The sequence below is a fragment of the Trifolium pratense genome, linkage group LG7, assembly GCF_020283565.1.
Source record: "Trifolium pratense cultivar HEN17-A07 linkage group LG7, ARS_RC_1.1, whole genome shotgun sequence".
Classification (NCBI taxonomy): Eukaryota; Viridiplantae; Streptophyta; class Magnoliopsida; order Fabales; family Fabaceae; genus Trifolium; species Trifolium pratense.
Window position 1 is genome coordinate 29,538,341 of NC_060065.1, and position 25,629 is coordinate 29,563,969.

The 25,629-nt window shown below is 32.9% G+C and overlaps 3 protein-coding genes across 4 annotated transcripts; 2 read left to right on the forward strand and 1 right to left on the reverse strand.

Moving 5' to 3' along the window:
* Window positions 1-6,644: 6,644 nt before the first annotated feature.
* On the forward strand, window positions 6,645-11,494 carry LOC123894403 (protein DYAD-like). Of its 2 annotated transcripts, none has more exons than XM_045944400.1 (9): window positions 6,645-6,821; window positions 7,328-7,394; window positions 8,319-8,358; window positions 8,553-8,653; window positions 8,757-9,433; window positions 9,568-9,951; window positions 10,051-10,168; window positions 10,286-10,369; window positions 10,662-11,494. In XM_045944400.1, exons 2-9 carry the CDS (start codon window positions 7,335-7,337, stop codon window positions 11,211-11,213), a joined length of 2,016 nt encoding a protein of 671 aa, XP_045800356.1. In that variant the 5' UTR covers window positions 6,645-6,821; window positions 7,328-7,334; the 3' UTR covers window positions 11,214-11,494. The 2 variants fall into 2 exon arrangements, with proteins under 2 accessions (XP_045800356.1, XP_045800355.1); XM_045944399.1 differs by having other exon boundaries at window positions 6,680-6,821; window positions 8,316-8,358; window positions 10,662-11,453.
* A 1,366-nt stretch (window positions 11,495-12,860) lies between these two features.
* On the forward strand, window positions 12,861-18,209 carry LOC123894404 (FT-interacting protein 7-like). The gene is made up of 2 exons (XM_045944401.1): window positions 12,861-13,122; window positions 14,574-18,209. The coding sequence occupies exon 2, from the start codon at window positions 14,624-14,626 to the stop codon at window positions 17,639-17,641; it is 3,018 nt and encodes a 1,005-aa protein (XP_045800357.1). The 5' UTR covers window positions 12,861-13,122; window positions 14,574-14,623; the 3' UTR covers window positions 17,642-18,209.
* Window positions 18,210-24,036: 5,827 nt separating this feature from the next.
* LOC123896212 (putative ripening-related protein 2) lies at window positions 24,037-24,549 on the reverse strand. Its single transcript, XM_045946628.1, has one exon. It carries the CDS (start codon window positions 24,547-24,549, stop codon window positions 24,037-24,039), a length of 513 nt encoding a protein of 170 aa, XP_045802584.1.
* Window positions 24,550-25,629: the final 1,080 nt, after the last annotated feature.

Here is a 25,629-nt window from a genome sequence, read left to right on the forward strand (position 1 = left end):
TTGTTACATGAATAAAGAACAAATTAAAATTGTCAATTTCTTAGAAACATGATAGCAAACTATGTGATTTCGCCAAATTTCTCTATGTTGGTTGTTCAAACTTTCTCCTTTTCAATTTACCATGAAGATGCACTTTTGTGTCTTACACATGTAGATACATTAGTATTTTAGGGTAAATAAGTTTTTACTCCCCGCAAAATAGGCGAGTTTTGGTTTACCCCTTGCAAAAACAAAAATTTGGATTACCCTGTAATGTGAAGATTCTCTAGTTTACACCCCCCCCCCCCCCCCCCCCCCCCCCCCCCCCCCCCTCATGGAAAATGTTGACTTAAGATTTCATTCTTTTGCCCCCATAATGTTAGCGAGTTTTAGTTTACTCCCTGACTGACCATGTCACGTCATCATTTTTGAGGAATCTTAGGCAAACCATTGTCAAAGTAATCTAGCAAACTTGCAATCAATAAAAAGGTGTTGAATAATATGTGTTCGAACCATAGTCATGAAAAATGTTATCGGTAGGGGGAACATTCCAAAAAATCTTCAAAAGAATAAGAGATTTGGAAGGAGGAATACTGCAATCTCTAGTCATCTTGAAGCAATACTGCAACCTTGTAAATTTGGTTCTGTTCTATTGTTTTTCACATTCATTTGATTACACATACTTTACTTGTTTTGAATTATTGGATGGTACCAGTTCTTGTTTAGGTTTATTTCAGGAGGATTAATTAATAAATCTATGTTTTTTTTATTTTTTTATTTTTTTATAAGCAATTAATAAATCCATAGAACAATTCAGGGTTCAAGTCCTGGCAAATGAGAATGTTTCTACTATTCGCGATGATAGAAAAGTCTGATTTAGAATTATTCCTATTAGAAATCGAATCAAATTCTATCGAATCGAGATCTCATTAACTACTTGAATTCAATGTTTTGGTTTGATGTTTTTTATTTTGGGTCTTGCTAACGAGTGCCCCCGAGGCACTCTTTAAGCATTCCATTTAAAGAAACTTTTTATTCAAAAAGTTAAATACTACAATTTCCAATGCATTGACTTTACACATTCCGATAAAAATTCTATAAAAAAACTTACTATTTAAGGGCTTAAAGAGTGCCCGGGAGCACTATTTAGCATTTGCCTTTTATTTTTTATGTGATGCAATTAGTTACCATCATTTTTTTTGTCGCGCAGATTATGGAGGAGAGTCCTTGTGATTGTTTGTTTTGATAAGCAGAGTGGCTCTCTCTTAGGGATGGCAGAAAAATCCAAACCCGTGAGACCCACCCGAACCCAAACCCAAGTCAACGGGCGAAACCCGAATTGACTGGGTTTGGGTTTGGGTTTGGGTTTGGGTGACACCCGAAAATATGGGTGTGGGTTTGGTATCACTCAAACCCACACCCGAAACCCATACACCCACCCGAAACATGTTAAAATTACCTAAATACCCCCACATATATATAAGTGTAAAAGTAAAATTAGGTTTTTCACAAACCACAAACCAAAATTGTGTTTGAATTTTGCTTGAAAGTTGGAAGAACTTAATTTTGGTTTAGTTGTAATTTAATTTCTTGAAAGACTATTTTGTAATTTTAAATTCCCTTGTAATTTTAAACCTATGTTTTTGCTAAGTGATTGACAATATGTTTAAATTCCATTGTTTTTGCTTAAATTTGCAAAGTAGTACAAAATGTGTTGTGGGTTTGGGTTTGGGTGTAAAAAACCCGAACCCAATGGGTGTGGGCGTGGGTGTGGTTTTGCCACCCGAACAGATTTGGGTTTGGGTTTGGGTTTGTGTGTTGATTTCGGGTGTGGGTTTGGTATCACTCAAACCCGCACCCGTGGGCGCCCATTGCCATCCCTACTCTCTCTCTTAGACCATGTGCAATGGAAAGAAAAAAGGGTGTTGAAGGAGTGTTTCAACTGTTGAAACCATTGGAGGGAGTGTTGAAAAAATGATGTGGAGGAGTTGGGTGATGAAATGTTTCAACTGTATTGAATCTGACGCAGGGGCCACACGGCGGGTTTTGTTTGGTTGCAGCAGGGCGCGTGTGATACACGCGCGGGTGAGGAGAGTGGGCGAGAGTGGGCGAGAGTGAAACGCGGAGAGAGAAAGAAATAAGGACACGTGTCTTCGTCTGATTGGCTCTCCGGATTCTTATCACATTAATACTTTGAACTCAATTATCTCATTGCAAATTATTTTTTTACCAAAATTCGTGATTTTTTTTTTCTACAAATAGAGACTTGGTTCATTTAATTTGGACACAGAAAAAAAAAACCAAATTTTTCACTATCTTAATCTATTATTATCTTTCTAATTAGTCTTTCTTTTGAAGTTTTAATCTTTTTTTAGTGAAATGGATCCCAACAATTCTTCTATACGTTATTTGTGTGTTGTTTCGTATTTTAAGTTAATTTGCATTGTATTAATTACGTAACTTGTGTATTGTATTGCATTTTAAGTTAATTTGTATCGTACTAATTACGTTATTTGTGTGATGTATTGCATTTTAAATTAAGAAAATAAAAAAAAATATTTAAATAAATTTTGTTAAGTGTATTATTTTAATTTAATTTTAATCGATAATTATAATTTTATTTAATCATAAAAACAAAAATTAAAATTTAAATAAGAATATGAAATAGAAAGTGGTGGGGTAGAGAAAGTGGTGGGGTAAGGTGTTGAATAGAAAAACCATTGAAGAGGGTAAAAGTTGAATGTGTGTTGAATGATTAGGTGGAAGAAAGAGAAAATGATGTGGAGTGAAAAAGTGGGTGTTGAAGATGTTTTGGTGTTGAAACCATTGTATATAGGAATATTTTTTTTCCTACCCCTACATTTATCACTTTACCCCAACATATTTTAAAATATTCCTATTCTACCCTTATATTAATATAATATATTTTAGGGTCTTGTTAACATGTGCCCTTAGGGCACATGTTAAGATATACCAAAATAGAAATTTAACATTTAATGATGCAAGAAATTTAATGCTCAAAAAGTCAAAATGCACAAGTTAGTATTTAATAATTTCTATTTTTGCTTCCTTAACATGTGCCTTAAGGGCACAAGTTAACATTCTCCTATATTTTATTATTTTTTTAGTTTATTGTTTCTGAAAATGTGTTCCGGTATAAGAAAAATCTTAGAAATTTTGTTGTTACCGAAACACTTTAAAGTGTTTTCCGGTATGGATCCCTTTACCCCAACAATATTAACAGCTGCTTCTTTCTTTTCTCTTCATTGACGATCTCCACAAAGCTACAGTACCCTTATAATTATTTCAACATCTCTTTCTCGTTCTTTCATTCATACTTTACTTTCTCTTTCTCCTTTTTTGGATCTTCATTTTCGAATTTACTGGTAATTTTCTTATACCCTTTTGCTTCAATTACATTATTCACTTCATTTTCATCAATTTTATCAACTTTTTTCATGAATGCCCCTTTTTGCATTATAGGATTTTGTTAATTTTTAATCATTGTCACTATGATTTTATTGAAATTAAACTTAATTGAGTTAATGGGGTTGTTTAAAGTTTCATTTTTTGATGTTTGGATAGATGTAAAGTCTTGATTTTTACACTCCTTGTTATATAATTAGACAATAGTAGTGATATTTTTCTGTGATTTTAGATTTTAGTGATTTGTGGGATTGAGTTTGAAGGACTATGGTGAGGAAATATGGCTTCCTCTTCTGCAACTCTTGCTGGTTCAGTCGTTGCTTCTAATCTTCTCAGGAGTTCGACCGGCGGTTTCATTGGTCTTTCTTTGAGAAGTTTGGGAAGTGCAGGGTAACAACAAAAAAAAAAAAAAAGATCCATACCGGAACACACTTAAAAAAAAACAATTTACATACCTGAACACTTTTTTACATAGTGTTCCGGTAACCAAAAAAAATTACATACCTGAACACTTTTTTCAAAGTGTTCCGGTAATCAAAATTTTTTTTTACATTTCTGAACACTTTTTTTCAAAGTGTTCCGGTAACAAAAAAAAATTTAGAAAAATTTTATATACCTGAACACTTTTCAAAGTGTTCCGGTAACCAAAAAAAATTTGACATACCAGAACACTTTTTCCAAAGTGTTCCGGTAACCAATTTTTTTTTGCACCATATATGAGGGCAAATTCGTCCATTCAAAATTAATGTTGGGGTGGATGGATGATTGTTGGGGTAGGAAAAAAAAATTTCTGTATATTGTCATTGTACAAGAAATCACACACACACACATAGGGGTGTACATGGGTCGGGCAAATCCGGTTGACCCGGTCAAACCCACCCAATCCAACCCAAAAAAGTGGGTTGGGTCGGGCAAGTGGGTGGGTATGGATTTCAAAAATGAAAAACCCATAAAAAAAGTTGGGTTACGGGTAAAATCGGACCCAACCCAAAAAACCCACTTACCCACTAGTGCTATGTTTTTTGAAATATTTTTTATGAAAATACTAAAGATTTTTCCATTTGATCATTAAATATTTTTTATATTGAAAATAAGTTATACTATTTTTTAAGAAAATAGAAAGATTGAATAATTTTTATAAACAAATATGATAATTTATCGCACTATTTAAAAAATAAAAAGAAAAACTTGAATAATTTTCATGAATATATATTATAATTCATCATTTAGTCATTTGATATTAAAAAAAGCAAAAAAAATTATTTGGGTAGCAAACTATCTAACCCGTAAATTAGTGGGTTTACACGAAAAATATGTGATTGTTTTTTATAGTGAAAAAAGTTACACTATTTTTCAAGAAAATAATATGGTTCAGTTATTTTTATGAAAAAATAGGATGATTCGACATTTAAATATTTAATATAAAAAAATAGAAAAATAATTTGGGTAACCCACTACCCAACCCAATCCAACCCGGAAATTAGTGGATTTACCCAACCCGGCCCAATGTTATAACGGGTGGTTATTTTCCTCGACCCAATCCGGAGTATCCTATGTGGTTCGGGTTTTGGTTTTGGTCAAACCCAACTCAATCCGGCCCACGTACACCCCTACACACACAAACTCATAGTACACCTGATTCTGTTGATTTGTCGTTGAAAAGAGTGAATAACTTTTCAACGCGGTGGGACCCTTTTCCTTTGGGATAATCCTGCATATACGCATTGCTTAATTACTGACAATATCAAATAGTATAAAAAAACACAAACCCGAGAGACCCACCCGAACCCAAACTCAAGTCAACGGGCGAAACCCGATTTGACTGAGTTTGAGTTTGGGTTCGGGTGACACCCGATAATATGGGTGTGGGTTTGGTATCAGTCAAACCCACACCCGAAACTCATACACCCACCCGAAATATTTTATAATTACCTAATTATCCTCATAGTCTCCCTCAATTTCCTTGGAAGACCTTAAATTTTAGTTGTAATTTAATTTCTTGAAAGTATATATTGTAATTTCTTGAAAGTCTATGTTTGAATTTCTTTGGAAGACCTTAATTTTAATTGTAATTTAATTCAGAGTCTATGTTGGAATTTAATTTCTTAAATTTGCAAATTCTTTTTAAATGTGTTGTGGGTTTGGGTTTGTGTGGAAAAACCCCGAACCCAATGGGTGTGGGCGTGAGTGTTGTTTTGCCACCCGAACAGTCATTGGGTTTGAGTTTGGGTTTGAGTGATAATTTCGGATGTGAGTTTGGTAAGTGTCAAACCCGCACCCATGGACGCCCGTTGTCATCCCTATCAACAATGTTGATATCAACAATGTTGATGATTCCTTCAAGCACAACATCTATATATTGTTTAGATCAATCTCGATAACATAAATTAACTAATGTATCAATAGAATTAGGTGCATGCATTTGTAAAATAGAGGCGAATCATTGCCAAAGTAATCTAACAAACCTGCAATCAATAAAAAGGTCTTGAATCGTATGTCTACGTATATGTGCTCCAACCACATAAAACACACCTTGAAGTAATACCGCAACCTCTAGTCATGAAAACATTATCCGTGGGTAGAACAATCCAAAAAATCTTCCAAAGAATAAGAGATTTGGAAATAGGAATGTGTTCATCCCAAATTTTTTTAGCCCAAAGAAACTGAAGGCTAGGAGGGGCAAAATATAAATAATTTAATTTAGGATCACACTGTCCCAAACATTTATTAAATATACTAAGAAAAATAAAATGTAAAATTAATATTAGTAAAATAATTATTTATACTATTAAAATATTGAATGCACAAGTTCAAAAACAAAACTTCTTTATTAATGTGTTAAACTAGTAGCTCCATCCCCGAAACACTATTTAATATTTTTCATTTAATTTAAGTCTCAAGTTAAATGGGGCACATGAATCCTCGTTAAACATATTAAAAAAGAAAATTAAAGACCAAATTAATATTAAAAATATAAGTTTTTATAATTTTAAGAAGATGAATAAAAAATTTAAAGATAAAATTTTGTTATTAATAAGGTTAAGGGTCATGCTAACATGTATCCTTAGGGCAATGTTACTTAAAATAGTAATTAAGTTTTGAATAAAATAATCTTTGATTTCTAAAGTGATAAAATGACCAATTTTTGATACATATCTTTGAACACTAACAAGTGCATTAAGAGCACATGTTAGCTTTTCCCTTAGGGTAATTAGTACTTGGAGAACACGGTTTGGTTTAGCATTTTGCTTAATTTCACAGCACTAAACACGATCGCGCGCGAACGAGAGAGAGAGAGAGAGAGGAAAATCGCTTATATCATCATTCATCACTCTTTGCAATGCAATGCATTCCTCGCTCGCTCGCACCACAACACAACCAATTCCACCTTTCTACTTTTCCGAAAACATCGTTTGGTACTTCTTTACCGTTTCTTTCTCTCATTTTTCTATCTTCATTGCTGCTGCTTTTTCAACCAACATTGTTGCATCATACTGTTGATTACTTGTTCAATCGATCCTCATATTGTTGCATACATACTATTTCACTGTTTATTACTTTCTGCTTTTTGTTCAATCTCACTTCATTTCATTCAACTAATAGATCTGGTTTTTGCTTTAATATTTTAAATATTCGATTCATAATTGATTTTTCGGATACATTTAAACCTTATTTGTTCTGTACAGTGTTATTTTTTTCCTCTTTCAGTCATGCACAAATTTGGCTTTGTTTCTTTCCTTCACTATCACTGATTCAGTTCAGTACAAGTTTTCTTTTCATTTTTTGTTTAGATTCATTTAATGTTTAGGTTATTTGTCCTACTGTACTGTGTGAAAGTAATTTTCAGTTTTGCATATATAGTATGTGCTAATTTAATTGTTGCTGTTTTTTTTTTATTATTTTTGTTTATTTTGTTGTGCAGGTAGGTTATGGAGGAGAGTCCTTGTGATTCTGATTGTGATTTCGTTGCTGCTGCTGCTCAAGATTTGGTGCGTTTCTCTCTCATTGATTTTTTAGTCATACTCTCATTGTACAAGAAATCACACACATACATACATATTCATGCACCTGATTCTGTTGATTTGTTGTTGAAAAAATTGAATAACTTTTCAATGCGGTGGGAGGGACCCATTTCCTTTGGGATCTTAATGAATGCTGCATATACTCATTGTAGCTTCACTAAATTGGTCATTGATAAATAAAAGAGAAACAAATAAAGCATATAATAATAGTAACTAGTGTTTGATTTTGTATGTGAAAAAATTTATATTGATAGTATAGTAGTATGTTGTTTATATTTATAAATGAGGAAGGATTGTTTGACATTCTTTCGAATGTTGTAAATTCAATATGTAAGGAGAGGAGACGTACATAGGTAGGTGACCAGACATGTAGTGATACGATACGATGATACTTTTTCATTTTTGGTTGAATCTCATAAGGTCACTGCTCGGCTGTCTTGGGACGGAAGCGATTCCGCTTCTGAAGCCCGAGAGTTTATTTAATGGTGTGCGTCATGCGAGATCCCTAAGCGTAATATTTTCCAAATGCCTGCTGCTAGTATAGCTTTTTGCTGTGCTGAGTCAATGGGTGGTCCTTCAGCAGACTCATGCTATAATCTATGCTGACTGTGTTGATCCTTATGTATGGTTCTCTGGTACTGGTCTGCAATAGCATCTGTTTATAATACCTGTCACCTATGTAGTGTTACTTATCTTCCATAGCCTTGGTGCTTATCCCTGATAGTTTAGTATAGGTTCTTTAGTAGTGTTGTATTTGCTCACTGCTAAAAGGGAGGCTTTAGCTTGTTATTGAATTGAATGATCTCTTTGTATCAGACTTGCTCTTGAGTACTGAATTTTGCACACTTTGTGCCCAATTAACTAATTTGTGTTCCTTTTACTCTGAAGCAGGAAGAGGATGACGCCCATGTCGACGAGGGCAAAAGCTTAGGTAATATCCCTTTAAATGACATATGTAACATTTGATAAATTTATATTGATAGTAGTATGCTTACATTGTCTAATTTGCTAACTTCATTAATGCTAATAATTGTATTAACATACAGCACATGTTAGTTTTTTGTGAATTTTGTTATAGTACCACTGTTTCCACATTTTGCAATAAACTGTCAACAAATATTGCAGGGGCTCCTGAGGAGTTTAATGTAGGTCGATTTTATGAAATTGACCATTCCAACCTTCCACCTGATTGTCCTGTTCAAGTAAAATGTGTGAACATTGTAATGGTAATATGAAAACCTCTCTGTCTTTTGCAAAGCTCCTTTTCAACCATTTCACATAGCTCTCATCTTTGTTGGGTTTCATATACTGGATGTTGAATTCTTTTAGGTCAGTGGCACTGGGGAGGGACAAGTATATCTGAGGTATCCAAGCTGCGGCTCTCTTTGCACGCACTTCAACGACCAAAGCTTTTGGGAGAAAATCCCTGAACTTGATGAGAAGTATGTGATCGGAGTCGAATTCGCCATCAAAACACTTTGCAGGAGCATCACATACGAGGAATTTTCTCAAAGAAGAAACTCATGGAGCTTCTGGGCCTCTCCGACAAAAGAAAACTTTCAAAACCATGACAGTCCAGTTCCAGTTATCAATGATGCTTTTACTAGTTTGGTTTCCAAGCAGGGTTCGTGTTGGTCTGAACTCAAGTTCACGGCGGGTATGATGCAGTGGGGCCAACGCCGGCAAGTTCGGTTCTTGGGCCGTTGTGAGGAGCAAAAGGTTGAATCTTTAAGTAAACTTAATAAGGAAAAAGGAGTCATTTTTCAACCCAGGGAAGGGACTAATAAGAAGAAAAGAAAGAATGTTGAAGAAGAAATGGATGCCGTAAAGGTGGCTCCTTTTGGGGTACCGAGGATGACTCGTGAATGCAAGAAAAACCAAGGTGCGAGTAGTAGCAGTGGGGCTAAAAAGTCTATGAAAGCAGTAAACGACACCAAGGAGCAGCAACTCGTTGTTTATGGCAAAAAGAAGCGAAAAATATCTATTGACAGATGGTCTGCTGAGAGGTAAATGGTTATTAGTATTCAGATATATAACATTTTTCAGTATACAGTTCAGTTTTTTACTTGGTTTAATAGACGTTTGTTACTAATTTGCTGTTATATATGTTATATGTTAATGTTACCTTGTACATTTGAAGGTATAAGCTGGCCGAGGAAAGCATATTGATTATTATAAAGGAAAAAGAAGCTGTGTATGGAAATCCAATAATGAGGCCAGACTTGAGATTAGAAGCACGAAAGTATATTGGTGACACAGGTTTACTTGATCATTTGCTGAAGCACATGGCTGGAAAAGTGGCACCTGGAGGAGTTGAAAGATTTAGAAGGCGACACAATGCGGAAGGCTTAATGGAGTACTGGTTAGAGAGTGCTGATCTTGTTGATATCAGAAAGGAAATAGGTGTCCAAGACCCTTACTGGACTCCTCCCCCTGGATGGAAGCCTGGCGACAGCATTTCACCAGATCATGTTACTAGTAATGAAATCAGAAAGATAAAGGAGGAAATAAATAAGCTGAAACGGTATTGCCAATTTATCCAATTTTTGTTATTGAATGACTAATATTATTAGCTATTCTATTGATTTTGAGTTATTGGTTACTTTTCTTGATCTACAAACAGAGATATGCAGGAGCTTGCATCAAAGAAAGAAAAGGAAGCATTGGTCACTGTGGCTACTCCTAGTTCTTGTTTGTCAAGTTTGAATTGTAAGGACTATGGTTCTCAGGTTTCTAATCAGGTGAGGGGAAGCATAGTAGCTCCAGCTTATTGCTAACATGAATAGTAAAGTTGGGATTGGGAGGTCACATGACATATAGAAACCACCCTTTTAATACTTGTATCTTTTTTATTGTAGGAGATTTATGTGGAGCTGGTTCATAAAAAGGCTAAAATTGAAGAACAACTAAGAGAAATTTCTCTGGCTTTGAATGGCATGGAGGTAACATAAACTCTGTATTTTATTGAGTGCTAGCTGATTGAATGTTTTCATTGCAAAATAATGATGCTATTGTGACCAAATAAAATAATATTGATGCTAATGATTGCTTTGTATTTTCCCCTAGAAAATTTATGTATGAGTCTAAAGTGTTCTATAGAGTATTAACAGAAGTGTAAAAAACATAAAGTCTGGACATACATCAGTATGAAATTCAGTAATATTTTATAATATTTCTCTTTCAACCTTTATGGAATGGAATTTGATTGCCACTGATGAAAGACACTTAATGCAGGATCAACTGGGAAGGCTGAAAGAACCAATAATGTCAGAATCATTAACACCACAAACGTTAACATCAATGACGGAAAACATTGTGGAGAAGACAAGGGAGAAGAAAAATTGGAATAATAACAAAGAAACAAAATCAGCAGACACACAAATGCTAGGAAGCACAGCAGTAGAGGACAGGGCAGCAAAGATAGAAAGACTGAAAAGTAGTTTCCGAATTTGCAAACCAAGAGGGACCTTTATGTGGCCAAATATGAGTATGTCTCCACAAGTTGTGGCCAACCTTGATGAACACACTATGGTCCTAACCCCAGGCTCAGCTTCCTCTTCTACCACCGCACCTCCGAAGCTTATATCCAAATCTCAGACTCCTAACTTGCTATTGTCCCTACCTTGCCCTTCTTCTCCTGTTAAGCCACTGGCAGAGAGGCGCGCTGTGAGCATAACTACTTTGGCACATGTCACTGGACCATTTTCCCCTCCATTAGAGACTACTACCATCACCAAAAGCAGTTCTTCTATTAACCTTAATGAGACTCCTCTGGATCAGGAGTAATTATGGCAAAGTCCTGCAAGTGCTACATGCATATATAGTTATATAGTATATTTGAAAGAAACCATACAATTTTGAGACTCTTGGTAATAGTAGATTAAGCCAATTCAGTATAGGCAGTAATATAGTGTGGTATATTTTGTTTGCTTGTTTTTCATTTGATAGTTATAGTTAGATATTACAATTATGTGCAATTGAAATTGCAACTGAAAATTATAAATGAAACCAGTATTACTAGTTGAATATCTGCATATGAACTTTAAGCAACATAATTTGTATACTTATTCTACCCTTGTTGATTATTTTTATAGAAACAATTTTTTATTAAATCATGGTGATAGACTCCACTTAGCCCACTAATCCATGATTCAGTTAAAGCCAATCATTAATTTCCACAATAATTCATTTCATAACCTATTGACTCTAAGCAAAAGCACCTAACACAAGTTAGTTTTGTTTTAGCTTTATTATGCTACATATCTTTGTGGGCACTTCTTAACTGTTTCATATTATATTTTTCATTCTTCAACTCCAAATTTCTTACCAAACTTTTATACATTAAATAGCACAAAACTTTGGTAACAATATACCATTATCTCTTTTTTCATATCCTTATGTTGATCTTCCTATTATAGACATTTCTGAACCATTACAATCATCTTCTTTAACAACTCTCTCTAAAGCTTGCAAAGATTGGGATTTTTTCACATAATTAATCATGAGATATCAAAAGATCTTTGTAGCCAACTTCATTCATTATCTAACTTAATCTCTAATCTTCCTTCTGATTTTTTGTATTCAACGGGGCCTAGGGCCAATTAAAAATTTAACTTTTTTAAGTATTAATTTTGTCTTTAATTTTTTTTATGTTTAACAAATATCTCAAAAGCTTCGGAAAGTGTTCGTAATCTTCTAAAGAACAACGTAATGAGAATATTTTTTCTTAGCATATGAATATCCATTTTAGTTATGAATATGTAAGGACTAATCTGACAAACAGAAATAAAATTCAATGAATAAATTAATTATCTAATAACAAATTGCACAACTAAAATAATTATTATAAAATATAGTTTTTTTTTTTGGAAAAAGATATAATTTTTTTAAGTATATTTATAACTTCAATATATTAAAAGCGGTTAATGCATTTTTCTTAAAATAAATTATTCTAGAGAATTTGAGTTTAATTTTTTTTATTTACAATGAACTGATAATCGAACCCAAAACTTATGGCGTACTACCCAAATCCCTCACCACTAGACCAAAACCTAGTGGCTTAATTTGAGTTTAATTGTTTATATAAACAAACTCACTTGGGTTGATGCATTGATATTGGCTTGGGACATGAGAGTGTGCTCCTCTTGAGGTCTGATGTTCGATTCTATCTAGTGCCAATTTGAGTAGGCTAATTTAGATTTCGATAATTTTACGGGTTGAGCTAAAATTTATAGGATAACCAAATTTTACTTACTTCACCTTGAAAATTAAAGAAGTGGTAACCCACTTGAGTTGGTGCATTGATATTGGCTTTGGACCTGGGAGTGTGCTCCTCTTAAGATCTGAGATTCGATTCTCTCTGGCGCCAATTTGAGTAGGCTAATTTAACTTCTTAAAAAAAATATTAAAGAAGTGGTACCGGCATACCAAACCAAACCTACCTATTGTGGTATGGTAGTACAAAACACTACAGTACAATACAAGACATGGTTTGTATTGAACAATCAGAAACCACATTTTTCACACTCTCTTTTCTTTCAATTTTCAACGTCAATCTAAGCATGCCACTATATTCCATTTAACTTTCTCACTTCTCAGAAACTCACTCCATTTCCTCTCTCTTTTTATTCCAAACATAACATAACCGATCTCTCTCTCTCTCTCTCTTCCAAACTCTCAATCCTCAATATCTCAGGTTCGCTCATTTTTCCCCCTTTTCTGTGAATATGTTTTTTGTTGTTGGATTTTATGGGTTTTGATTTTTATGTTTTTTTTTTTTTTTTTAATTTGGGTGTTTTGAGAACTAATTTTTATCCTTAAAAAAACAATTTTTTTTGTGTCTAAATCTGCTTTTGGAATTGGATTTTATATGTATGTGTGTTTTCCCCCTTTTTCCGGAAACATTTAATAGAAATAGAAAATTTGGGTGAAAGTTTCTTCATAAAAGTTGCTTCTCTTCTCTGGGTCAAAACAAAGTTTTTATTTTTATTTATTTATTTTATTTTTATTTCCAGTCAATTTTGAATAATATTGGGTAATTAATTATCATTTTTTTTAAAAAAAAATATTAGAGAGGAATATGAATATGAATAAAGAATCTTTTGTGTGTGTGTGTGTGTGGGAGATTTTTCTTTTTAGTGTCTGAAGATTCTTATCACATGACCTTATGTACTTTATAACAAGGTTGAAACTTTTTGAACCTTGTTCTTTGTTACTTGATCTTTAAGAATTACTTCCTTTCTATTGATAAAATGTCTTTATTTTTACTGTAGATGCATGAATTATGGTTATGGTAGTATAGCTTATGAGTTATGACAAAAACCAACTCAACAGTAATTTAGGTGTCTTATTGCTTTCCTTCAAATATGCACATAGGAACACATGAATTTTATTATTTTGTGCATTTAGCTAACTTTTGTTTTGTATTTACCTTCATGATCCATTTTCACCTTTGTAGCACAACACCTACACTTGTAATGGAAGACATCTTCGGTTTCTGACATGTGTCGGTGTCTGATATGAATTGGTGTTCGACACTGACACGACACTAATACATGTGATTACATTCAATTAGTTTATTTTCTTAAATTGTTACCAGTATCGATGTGTTAGTGACGTGTCGGTGTCTGTGCTTCATAGATTTTGACTATTGGAAAAAAATGATACTTAGAACATTACCTAAGTAATGTTTATTTGCCGGAGAACTTACAAGAATTTTAACTTGATATTTGTGTGTGGTAATGTTATAGTTAATACTTAATATGCCTCCATATGATGTGTTTGTCGCCTTTTCTATGTTAAAGGGGATTTGTCTGCCAACAAGATTTTGAAGTTTAGATATGTCACAGAATGATTATATTATACTATTTCTTAATGTTTTTCTGAATATTATTTAAAAACGTAACAAATTGCTGATTAAGAGATATGCTTTTTTTGTCAAAAAAAAAAGAGATATGCTTTTTATCTACAAATTATTTAAGCATTTCGTGCGACCGAAAATATTTACTTGCTACAATAATGTTGCTCTATTTTCAGTTTTTGGTATTTATATTATATTATGCTTCCAGTTGTTTTAACTTAAATACATCTTGGAAATTTGTATCTGAGACTAGCGTTCACGAATCCTATGTATTTCTTTCTTTTCAGGTATAATAACGTATCTCTATCTAAGTTTTCGTGGAAGCTGATTATTGACAATGAGCAATCTTAAACTAGGCGTGGAAGTTGTGGGTGCTCATGACCTTATGCCCAAAGATGGCGAGGGCTCGTCTAGTGTTTTTGTCGAACTTCAATTTGATAATCAGAAGTTTCGGACAACTACTAAAGAAAAAGATCTAAATCCCGTATGGAATGAGAAATTTTATTTCATCATTGCTGATCAAAGCAAATTACCAAACCTCACACTTGATGCCTGCGTCTACCACTACAATGGCAAAAACAATAGTTCCAAAGTCTTTCTTGGTAAGGTCCGTCTCACGGAAACCTCATTTGTCCCGGATTCTGATGCTGTTATATTGCACTACCCTCTGGAAAAGAAACTCACATTTTCTCGCGTAAAAGGAGAGCTTGGTTTGAAGGTATTTGTTACGGATGACCCTTCTGTAAGATCCCCCAAACTTCTTTCTGATGAGGAACCCTCTTTGAATTCAGAACAGCACTCGAACAAAGATCAACCACCGGGATCATTGACAGATTCGATCCTGAACATGTTTTCTCGTAAGAAAAATGTGTCGAAGCACACATTTCATACCATTCCTGGTTCTAATAAAGAAGAACATCGATCTTCTCCACCAGGAGCTGCAAAGTTGAATGTGGACCATGGGAAGCATGAAATGAAATCTGGACTTCCTCCGAAACTCATGCATGCATATGCAGATTCGTTGCATCCAATTGATTATGCACTCAAAGAGACAAGCCCTTCTCTTGGAGGGGGACAGGTAATTGGCGGGCGAGTTATTCGTGGGAACAGGCCATCCAGCACCTATGACCTTGTTGAACCAATGCGTTACCTTTTTGTACGAGTTTCAAAAGCTCGCGACCTTCCATCAAAGGGTGTGACCGGGAGCCTTAATCCATATGTGGAGGTAAAAGCTGGAAATTTCAAAGGAACTACAAAGCATTTAGAGAAAAATCAGGAACCTGAATGGAATGAAGTGTTTGCCTTTGCAAGGGACAATCTACAGTCAACAACAGTTGAAGTTGAGGTGAAAGACAAAGGTACGATACTAGATGAAACTGTTGGCACTGTGAGGTTTGTTCTTCATGATGTTCCTACACGGGTTCCACCAGATAGTCCATTGGCTCCAGAATGGTATCAGATTGACAAGAACGGGAAAAAGAAAAAAGGGGAGGTGATGCTTGCTGTATGGTTTGGCACACAAGCTGATGAAGCTTTTCCTGATGCTTGGCATTCTGATACACTCTTCCCTGGAGAAAACTCTTCAGTTTCCCATCATCAGATGCGATCAAAAGTTTACCATTCACCAAGATTATGGTATGTACGGGTTAGAGTGATTGAGGCACAAGACTTGATTCTGTCAGAGAAATCACAAATCTCAGATGCCTATGTTAAGGTGCAGACTGGTAACCAGATCTTGAAGACAAAAGCGGTTCAATCGAGGACGAAAAACATGCGTTGGGATCAGGAGCTGATGTTTGTTGCTGCTGAACCGTTTGATGAACCATTGATCCTTTCTGTTGAAAACCGCATTGGTCCAAACAAGGATGAGACACTTGGGGTGGCTGTTGTTCCTTTGACCAAGGTTGATAAGCGTGCCGATGATAGAATTATCCGTACTAGGTGGTATAACCTTGAACAGTCCATGTCATCTGCGACGGATGAGGAACATGAGAAGAAAAATGATGTGTTTTCTAGTAGAATTCACCTCAGTGTCTGTCTTGACGGCGGGTACCATGTTTTTGATGAGTCAACTTATCATAGTAGTGATCTTAGACCCACATCAAGGCAGCTCTGGAAGAAGCCAATTGGCATCTTAGAACTCGGTATTCTAAATGTTGATGGTCTTCATCCGATGAAAGCCAGGAATGGAAGAGGGACATCTGATGCATACTGTGTGGCAAAATATGGGCGAAAGTGGGTTCGTACTCGAACTCTTAGTGATACTCTTGACCCAAAATACAATGAGCAATACTCATGGGAAGTTTTTGATCCAGCAACAGTTCTCACAGTAGGAGTGTTTGATAATTCTCAGGTTAATGGTCCTGATAACAAAGATTTGCTAATTGGTAAAGTTCGGGTCCGAATCTCAACCCTTGAAACTGGCCGTGTTTACACAAATGCTTACCCTTTACTGATGCTTCATCCTTCGGGTGTTAAAAAGATGGGTGAACTTCACTTGGTCATTAGATTTTCTTGTTACTCAATGGTTGATTTGATGCACTTATATTTTAAGCCTCACTTGCCAAAAATGCACTACAAAAGGCCCCTTAACGTTATGGAACAGGAAATGCTGCGACAACAAGCTGTCAATGTTGTTGCTGCCCGCCTTAGTAGGGCTGAGCCTCCACTTAGGAAGGAGGTAGTTGAGTACATGTCTGACACAAATTCTCATCTTTGGAGTATGAGGCGCAGCAAGGCAAACTTCTACCGTTTGATGACGGTTTTTTCAGGGTTTCTTGCAGTAGGGCGATGGCTTGGGGGAGTTTCCACCTGGAATCATCCTATGACAACAGTATTGGTGCACATTCTTTTTGTAATGCTTGTGTGTTTCCCTGAACTTATTCTACCAACCATGTTTCTATATGTGTTTGTTATTGGGATGTGGAATTGGAGATTCCGCCCGAGATGCCCACCTCACATGAACACCAGACTCTCTTACACAGACAGAGTAACTCCCGATGAGCTTGATGAGGAATTTGACACATTTCCTTCCACAAAGAGCCCTGATGTAGTGCGATGGAGGTATGACCGGCTAAGAAGTGTGGCTGGAAGAGTTCAGAGTGTTGTTGGAGATTTAGCTACTCAAGGAGAGAGGGTTCAAGCACTTGTGAGCTGGCGTGATCCTCGCGCTAGTACCATGTTCATGGCATTTTGCTTTGTGTCTGCTCTTGTGTTGTATATGATCCCCTTCCAGGTACCTATTCTTATATGTGGATTTTACTTTATGAGACACCCAATGTTCCGAAGTAAGGTACCATCGGCACCAGTTAACTTCTACCGCAGGCTACCTGCCCTCACAGATGGCATGCTTTAAATGGACTGCATGGTGTGTGGTTATTGTATTTTTACCTACCGACAGCAACACTGTCATCGAGTCTTTTTGCAGTGATTGTAAAATAGCTATCTTGTCAAGTCTTGTTTTATTTTAGTGTTGAGTATAATTGGTGGAGATGTATCTATACATGCTGTGGAAAACTATTATGCAGTTTTATGCTTTCAAGCATTTCCTGCAGTAGCATTTAATTTTATGCCATTAGGAACCATGAACCATGAAACTAGTTTGATGATGACTTGAGGTCAAAAAACTCTGATGAACTTTTAATGCAAAACTTGTAGAGGTTTTTTTTTGCCGCCCTACCTACTTCTCGTGCGCCCTACGCGTTTCTATTTTAACCTTCTGCTGTTTAAGTAGCGGACGTTATGAAAATGAGAAATTTTTGACAAATTTTGAATATGCCGTCCACTACCTAAGTAACGAACAGAGGTATTTTAGTAAATTCGTAGGGCGCTCGAGAAAATGGGTAGCATGACAAAGAAATTCTCAAACTTGTAAGTTTTTGAGAAGGAAAAGACAAAGGATAATGTAAGAATCCTTTCAAATATTGTCACTGTTTTTTCACAGTACAAACAACTTTAGAGGTGTCAACAGCTTTGTTCAATTTTCAAGCAATCTGGTAAAGCATTTTCAACCACTCATTTTATTTATGTTTTTTATTTATTTGATGAGTATTAAATTTGGACCATTAGATGGTGTGAATGCACCAAATTCATATCCGTCAAAGTCATCAACAACCTATGGAACACACAATAAAATTGATTATAACATGATTATAATATGTACGGAGTATTCCTTATAGTTACGGATCCGGATTCCATGCAGTCGTTTTTTGGTACAGTTGTGCAATCACGCTATTTATAGTCGTCCAATCAAGATCAGACGGTCATGATTTAAAGATTGTATTTAATGATTGCATTTGTTTAAACCGTCCGATTGTGATCGGACAGCTATAGAATGACTGCATCGAAAATTCAAATGCACATAATCCATTTCCTAATGTTACAGAGTATTTAATTATAACTTTTCTAAAAATATGTAATATCAATCGTTAGTTGGTCCAATGATGATTGGTGCTAGACTTTAGTAGGGAAGATCACGATTCAATTCTTCGTAACTACTTAATGTCAGAACTGACTCCGAATTAGATTAGACAGTCCAATGAGCCGGATACTCATTATATAAACTTTCAATCCAACGGTGGATTTTATAAAATTTGTATTCGTTAAAGCGTTATTGAGCGGTGTAACATTAGTCAAATGTTACACCGGTGTAAAATTGATCTCTCCCCATATAGTGGATTTTATAAAATTTGTATTCGTTAAAGCGTTATTGAGCTGTGTAACATTAGTCAAATGTTACACCGGTGTAATTTGATCTCTCCCTATATATATATATATATATATATATATATATATATATATATATAAGACTTGTACATCATAATTTTGAGAGGGGGTAAAGAGCTATTAACCCCTTTTTTTATAGAGTAATGTTACACTGTTCAATAGCGCTTCAACGAATACAAATTTTACAAAATTCACCGTTAGATTGAAAGTTTATATCATATAGATCATTCATGTTCAATTCTATAAAAATCTAAAATCATTTGATATGTTATTGAGATTATCAAGCTTAACGGTATTCAATAAAAACACATAAAGCGTTAATCTAAAATAAGTTATTTTAAATATTATCGTTGACTATTTTTATACATTTAATTTGTAATAAATTAAAAATAGATTATTTAATATATTATCTTTGACTAGTTTAATACATTTAATTTGTAATAACTTAATTAGAAATATAATATAGCTAAACTCATACAAGTTTGAAATATATTAGAATTTTCCTTCCAATCCCTTTTCCAAGTCTATATATAATATATGCTTACTCAGAATCATAGATTACAACAGCCAATTTCAAGTTAAGAAAATGAGAAACAAAATTATCTCTTCACTAGCTATTCATTTAATTTTCAGGACAAGCACATGTCATCATATAATATATTTTTTTTACTAATTGATCTGAAACAAAATAAAAACTAAGATCTGAAACAACTAACAAAAATATGAAAGGTTTATTTGTTTGATTTCTGCAAATAATACTTGCATTCTGGATGTTTCAAAACAAACAAATTCATTAAAATATGTCTCAATTTGATAATGATTATAATTCAGGTATATATCATTTTCAAAAGAAATAATCATAATATTATCAAACAAACACAAAAATAGAGAAATTCTTATGATTAATACAAGCTTAATTTGCGAATCACCAAACCCCTTACCTTAGTGTGCAGAAATTGGCTTTTTTACTACAGTAACACCCTTTCAAAAATTATGTTCCAAATTACCACTTTTTTTTTTCTATAATATGTACAATAATAGATCAAGTAGACGAGAAGTATAAATTAAAAATAGATCTAGAATATATATTAAAATATATTTCACACGTCCTTCATGAACACATTATAAGTTTGTAAAATATAACATTTCTCTCCTCTATCAAACATGGATATAAAAACAACAAAGCATGTACCAAAAAAAAAAACAAAGCAAAAGAGTATACAAAATTAAGAGAGAAGAAAAAAAAAATTGCGTCATAATTGTTGTTCGGTCGGTTTCGATTACCAAGAGATAGAATTTTAGAGACTCGCATCCGTCCGTATGCAACCAGTCATGCTCGATCTTTTTCGCATTACATGAGTAAAAAATATAAATCAATTATTTATATTAAAAAATTACAGTTTTAATAATATAACAAAACAAAAAAAAGAAGCAAAGGTGCTGAGAAATCGTGTCTCCACACACCGATTTCTCTTAGGCTTTTAAAATGGAAATGAAAATTTGGTAGTAAGGTAATCGTTTTTCTAGGTAGCGACTTTTAAGGGTGAAAATTAAATCACTGCAAAACCATGGTATTTTGGTACATAGTAGAAAAAGGATGGTAGTTTAGTATTTAATTTTTAAAAGTGTGTTACTGTAGTAAAAAAGCCGCAGAAATTCTCTCCTTCTCTTCTGCTCTCTTTTCTTTTCTCGTTAAAGTTTGGACAATCCTATTTTTGTTCTCATGTCATTCTATTTATAGGGAAAAGTTAGGTTTTCTTTCTCCTAAAGAAAAGTTTGATACAAAGAGGCATGTGTGTATTTATACTGAATTTATATTTGGGGATGTTATGTGCTATTTAGGACGTGTCTATCCTTGTGTTGGAGAAGTTAATACATACTTGGTAATATGTATCAGAGCTTTACGCTTCATTACTTTATTGAATATTTAGTATGTCGGATTCAATCTGAAACACAGATTATTTTTTCACTAAAAAATATAAATAAAACTAATAAATTCTTCATCGATTTTATTTACTTCAGAGTTTATGAGAAAATATTTCAAAAACCAAACTAAAGATACTTGATTGACTATTTCAATTGATTCGACTATTTTTCTCAAAAAAATCAAACTAACTCATTACACCCTAATAATTAGAATACTTAATTCTTGATTCTTGGTGATAAAAAAAATATTAGAATACTTAATTGGGTGAGTTCATATTATATATAGGCTTGGTTATATGATTCCCTTGGTTCGCTCTATTTGTGTGACCCAACTTTGAATAAAAAATATTACATTAGTTTAATAGATATATTCTTTCGATGTAAATTAATTTTACATTAATATTTAATAATTTTTTTTTATATATCATACAATTAAAGTCGGATATAGTATGATAATTTGATAGAAATATACAATTATTATTATTATTAATGATTAATGATAACTGTGCATATAATATTTTCTCATATATTAGGTTATCCTTGAAAGCAAAAAACTTTCATATTTGACCATAAAAAAAAAAAAAAAAAAGAAACTTATGAATTAACCATTTTTCATGCAACATCCACCAAAACTATCTTAGTAAAAAAAAAAAAAAAACACCAAAACTATCAGAACATGGCCCCCATATGTTATAAAAAAAAAAACAAAAAACCACCAAAACTATCCTATTGTGTTGTCTTATGCTCATTTTATCGCTTCAAAGGTGAATCATGTTAAGCAATAAAGACTATGTAAAATTTCTAAATATATTTTTAAATTAGAATTTAGAATTAGTTGATTTTGAACTTTAAATATAATAATAATTTTGCTTAGCTATGACTGTACTAACTTAAGAAATTATTCTTTGTATATACTTTTATTTACTATAAATGATTATTTCCAAAAAAAAAAATATTATCAAATGATAAGTTATTGGAGGAAAGCACAATGAATTATTTTTTTTACTCGATAGTCATACATTTTATGTAGTTCATACTGACCATGTGAATACCAAAACAGTCATAACAACATTATGATTCATGTATATAAACAACGATAATATTATTGATGCTTGTAAATAATTTTTATTTTATTTTTTACTCTAACAATTACTTTTCTTTGTTATATTTGGAATATTAAAAAAATTGGTAAATTGGCAAATATTTGTTTCTTTTATCTCTAAATGATGATTTAATTTGATATAAATATCTCAACAAATATTTGTTTCTTTTTATAATTATCTTCTTCTTTCTATTTATGATAAATCTCTCTCGACACACTATATCTAATATTTGACACTTTTCACTAAATATTTTACTTCATTTTTTGATTAATTAATAATTTTTTTGGTATACTTAATTAAAGTATAGTTTATTTTATCATAGTTTATTTTAATAATTACTTTTTTTTTATATTTTTGTGTTTTTTCAAATTCAATATTTTTGTTGCTTTCGGATGTGTCTGAATACTATTATTTTCTATTTTGCAATAATATTTATTTTAATTTGGTATGAATATATCAACATAAATTTTGTTTCTAATTTTTTTTTTTGACAAATTTTTATTTAAATTTTATCACAATTTATTTTCATAAATTTATTATTTTTTAATTTTTAATATATTTTATTCATTACTTTTTATGTTGTATAAGTTTCTCAACAAACGAAGTATAATAAATACTTTTATTTTTGTTATATCTTTTATTCTATTTTTTTATAAAACAAATATAAGGTGAGGGGATATGCTCGGTCCAAGACACAGAAGACCTTAGAGCTTTTATAGTCCTCATAAAGGTAGCGGGTCTCGAACCTAAGACCTCCTAGATCTAAGATCTATAACCACTATATCTCTAATCGGTGTGTTGTCCATATGGTGTATTTTTTATGAGATTCTTGGTAGGAAACCAATTTTCCTATGCACTAAACGGAACTAATTTTAAGTGTTCTTGGAAGCCAACATGAGTCTGATTTTGAGTTTATTGATAATCCAAAAGCCAATGGGTTTATCAAATCACTTCCCTATACACATGGGACACACTTCTATCGTTTATACCCACAAGCAGATCATTAGCCTTAGATTTGTTACAAAATTTGATTGTGTTTGATCTAACTAGAATAATTACTTTATTAGAAGCACTTCAACATCTGTATATGACTGATCTATGTGATCCATATGATGTAACCCTTATGCTCAAGTTCAAGTCAATCTTGACATAGATGAAAATTGAGCGAAGAAATCAAAATTAGGTTCTACTTGTTCTTTTGTTATTAAAGAAATGCAATTTGAATAAACTTTTCCAATAGCTACCATTTATTTATTATTTTTTTGGTTACAAATAGCTACCATTTAATAAAGAAATGCAATTTGAAAAAACTTTTCTGATGGCTACCATTTTATTCACTCACGAAATTGGTCCCTCTATTCTAAAATCGTTCAGTTTTGGTCTCTCCATCTCAAATTTTTATACTTAAAAATGATGACTTGGTATATTTTAAATTATATGGCATACAATCCAAATATGTAGATTCATCAAAATGGATTAATTATTTATATTTTATTAATTAAATTATAAAAATGAATAATTTCTGAAATTGAAACTAAAGTTTAATGAGTATGTTTTCTTGTAATTTCATGAAGTTTTATCACTCAATATCATTAGGTTGTATGTTTCACAATTTAAAATATATTAAATCACTATTTTTATGATCGAGAGATCAAAACCGAATAATTTTAAAATAAGGGGACAAATTTCATGAATGAGTGAAAAAATATAAGACAAAACTATATATATATATTTGTGTCTTTCTTAACCAAGAAATTTGTGTCTATTATTCTTTATATATATATATTATGTAATGTATTATGATAAATACACACCAAAACACACAAACATACATATACACATACTCGCAGAATCACTTGTCAGATTCATTGAATAATTAATATATTTGATTTATATTATATAGTAGATACATCAATTATTATTCAATAAATTTAAGAAGTGAAATTTTGTTTATAATAATACGGAAGGGAGTATTTATATATGTCTAGCCAAATATTTATGCATCTGACCAGAAAATTTCCATCTCACCCCTATCTTTCTGAGGCACACCTAAAGCCTTCCAAACAGCAGAAGAAGCATCAACAATATTATTCAAACACCCTCGAGTAGAATCACATTCATCAACAACCAAAGCTTTAACCCTTTTACCATTTCCAAATATATTAATCTTTTTCAAACACCTCTTCTTATCACTCTTTAACCAACCAGTTGATAGTGCTACAACAAGTGTATTATCAGAATGAAATTTTCCATCACATTCTGATGCTGATCCTCCATCTCCACCTTTCTCAAAATTATTCAATGTTAGTGTTGCTTTTGTGTGCTTAGTTACTTTAGGTGAACATGTTGTGTGGGTTTTTCCTGGTTTACAACTGTTTGATTTCAAGTTTTTTCCTCTTACTCTTCCTTTGTGTGTGGAAGCTTCAATGCTTATGCAAAAAGTTGATACAATGATTAGAAGAAAGATTATGGTTTTAATGGTATTTGATGAAATTTTGACACCCTTCATTTTATTTTTATTTTCTCTATGTTTTTTCCCTAATGATGGTGTGTGAAGTAGAGTTCAGCATGTAGGATATTTATAGAGATAACAATCCCAAAAAGACAAAATTATTTTGTTAAATAAGATTAGGGTCGACGCTTACTATTTGGAGGTTCTGCTCGAATATTAAAAATAGGTTTATAATAAAAACAATGCAAATTTTATAAAAGTAATCATCATAGTCAATCGTTTTTATTTTAAAAACTCGGTATCTGATTCAAGGACCGACTAATATGAAGGAACCAATTTCACCGTCTTGAAACCTTAAGAAGAGTACACTCCAAGATCCCAAGCCAACCCAACTGGGTTATAATGGTCTATAGTTAATTTATGCACATCAAATATTCAAAAAAAATTAACAATATATAACAATTATCGTAAGATCTCAAAATTTTAAAGTATCTTCTAAAAATTTAGAGAGCCACCTAGCAAGAGCACATAGTATTGGGTCGTGCCGCAATAAGACATTTAAGTTGTAACGAGATTATTTTTCATCAAGTCCAATGGTTAGTTTGATGGAACATATGAGTTTGTCATCTATCAATATAAAACATGATATGAGTTAAAAGTTAAAACCTTAAGTTGCCGATTAAATAAAATTAATTTAATAGTAACAAAGCATGCATATGTTAAAATCTTGATATTACCTCCGGAGTTAAAACAAGCCGTTTGTGGACAATAAAAATGAAAACGTTTCTGACTTTCTTCCAAAATTGAACATAAGTTGATCACGTAACGATCACGGGTCTCTTTTAACTTAACTAATTATTTTGGGTTGATCATTGGTTTGAATATGCAGTGTTAAAATTTTTAGAGAGAATTTGTCACGTATTTGAGTCCAATAAAATTCTAATAATTAGTCTATCTTGTATTTGATAACAGAGCGAAGACATGTGAGACTTTGGATGGATGGAGGATATGTTGTGTCAAAGTTGGTATTCATCCAAGAAGTCCCACATAGACCGGTTGGAAGAAAAAAAAGGTAGAATGTTATTATAAACAGGGAGAGTTATATTGAGTTTTATTCACGACAACAACTCTATTTTT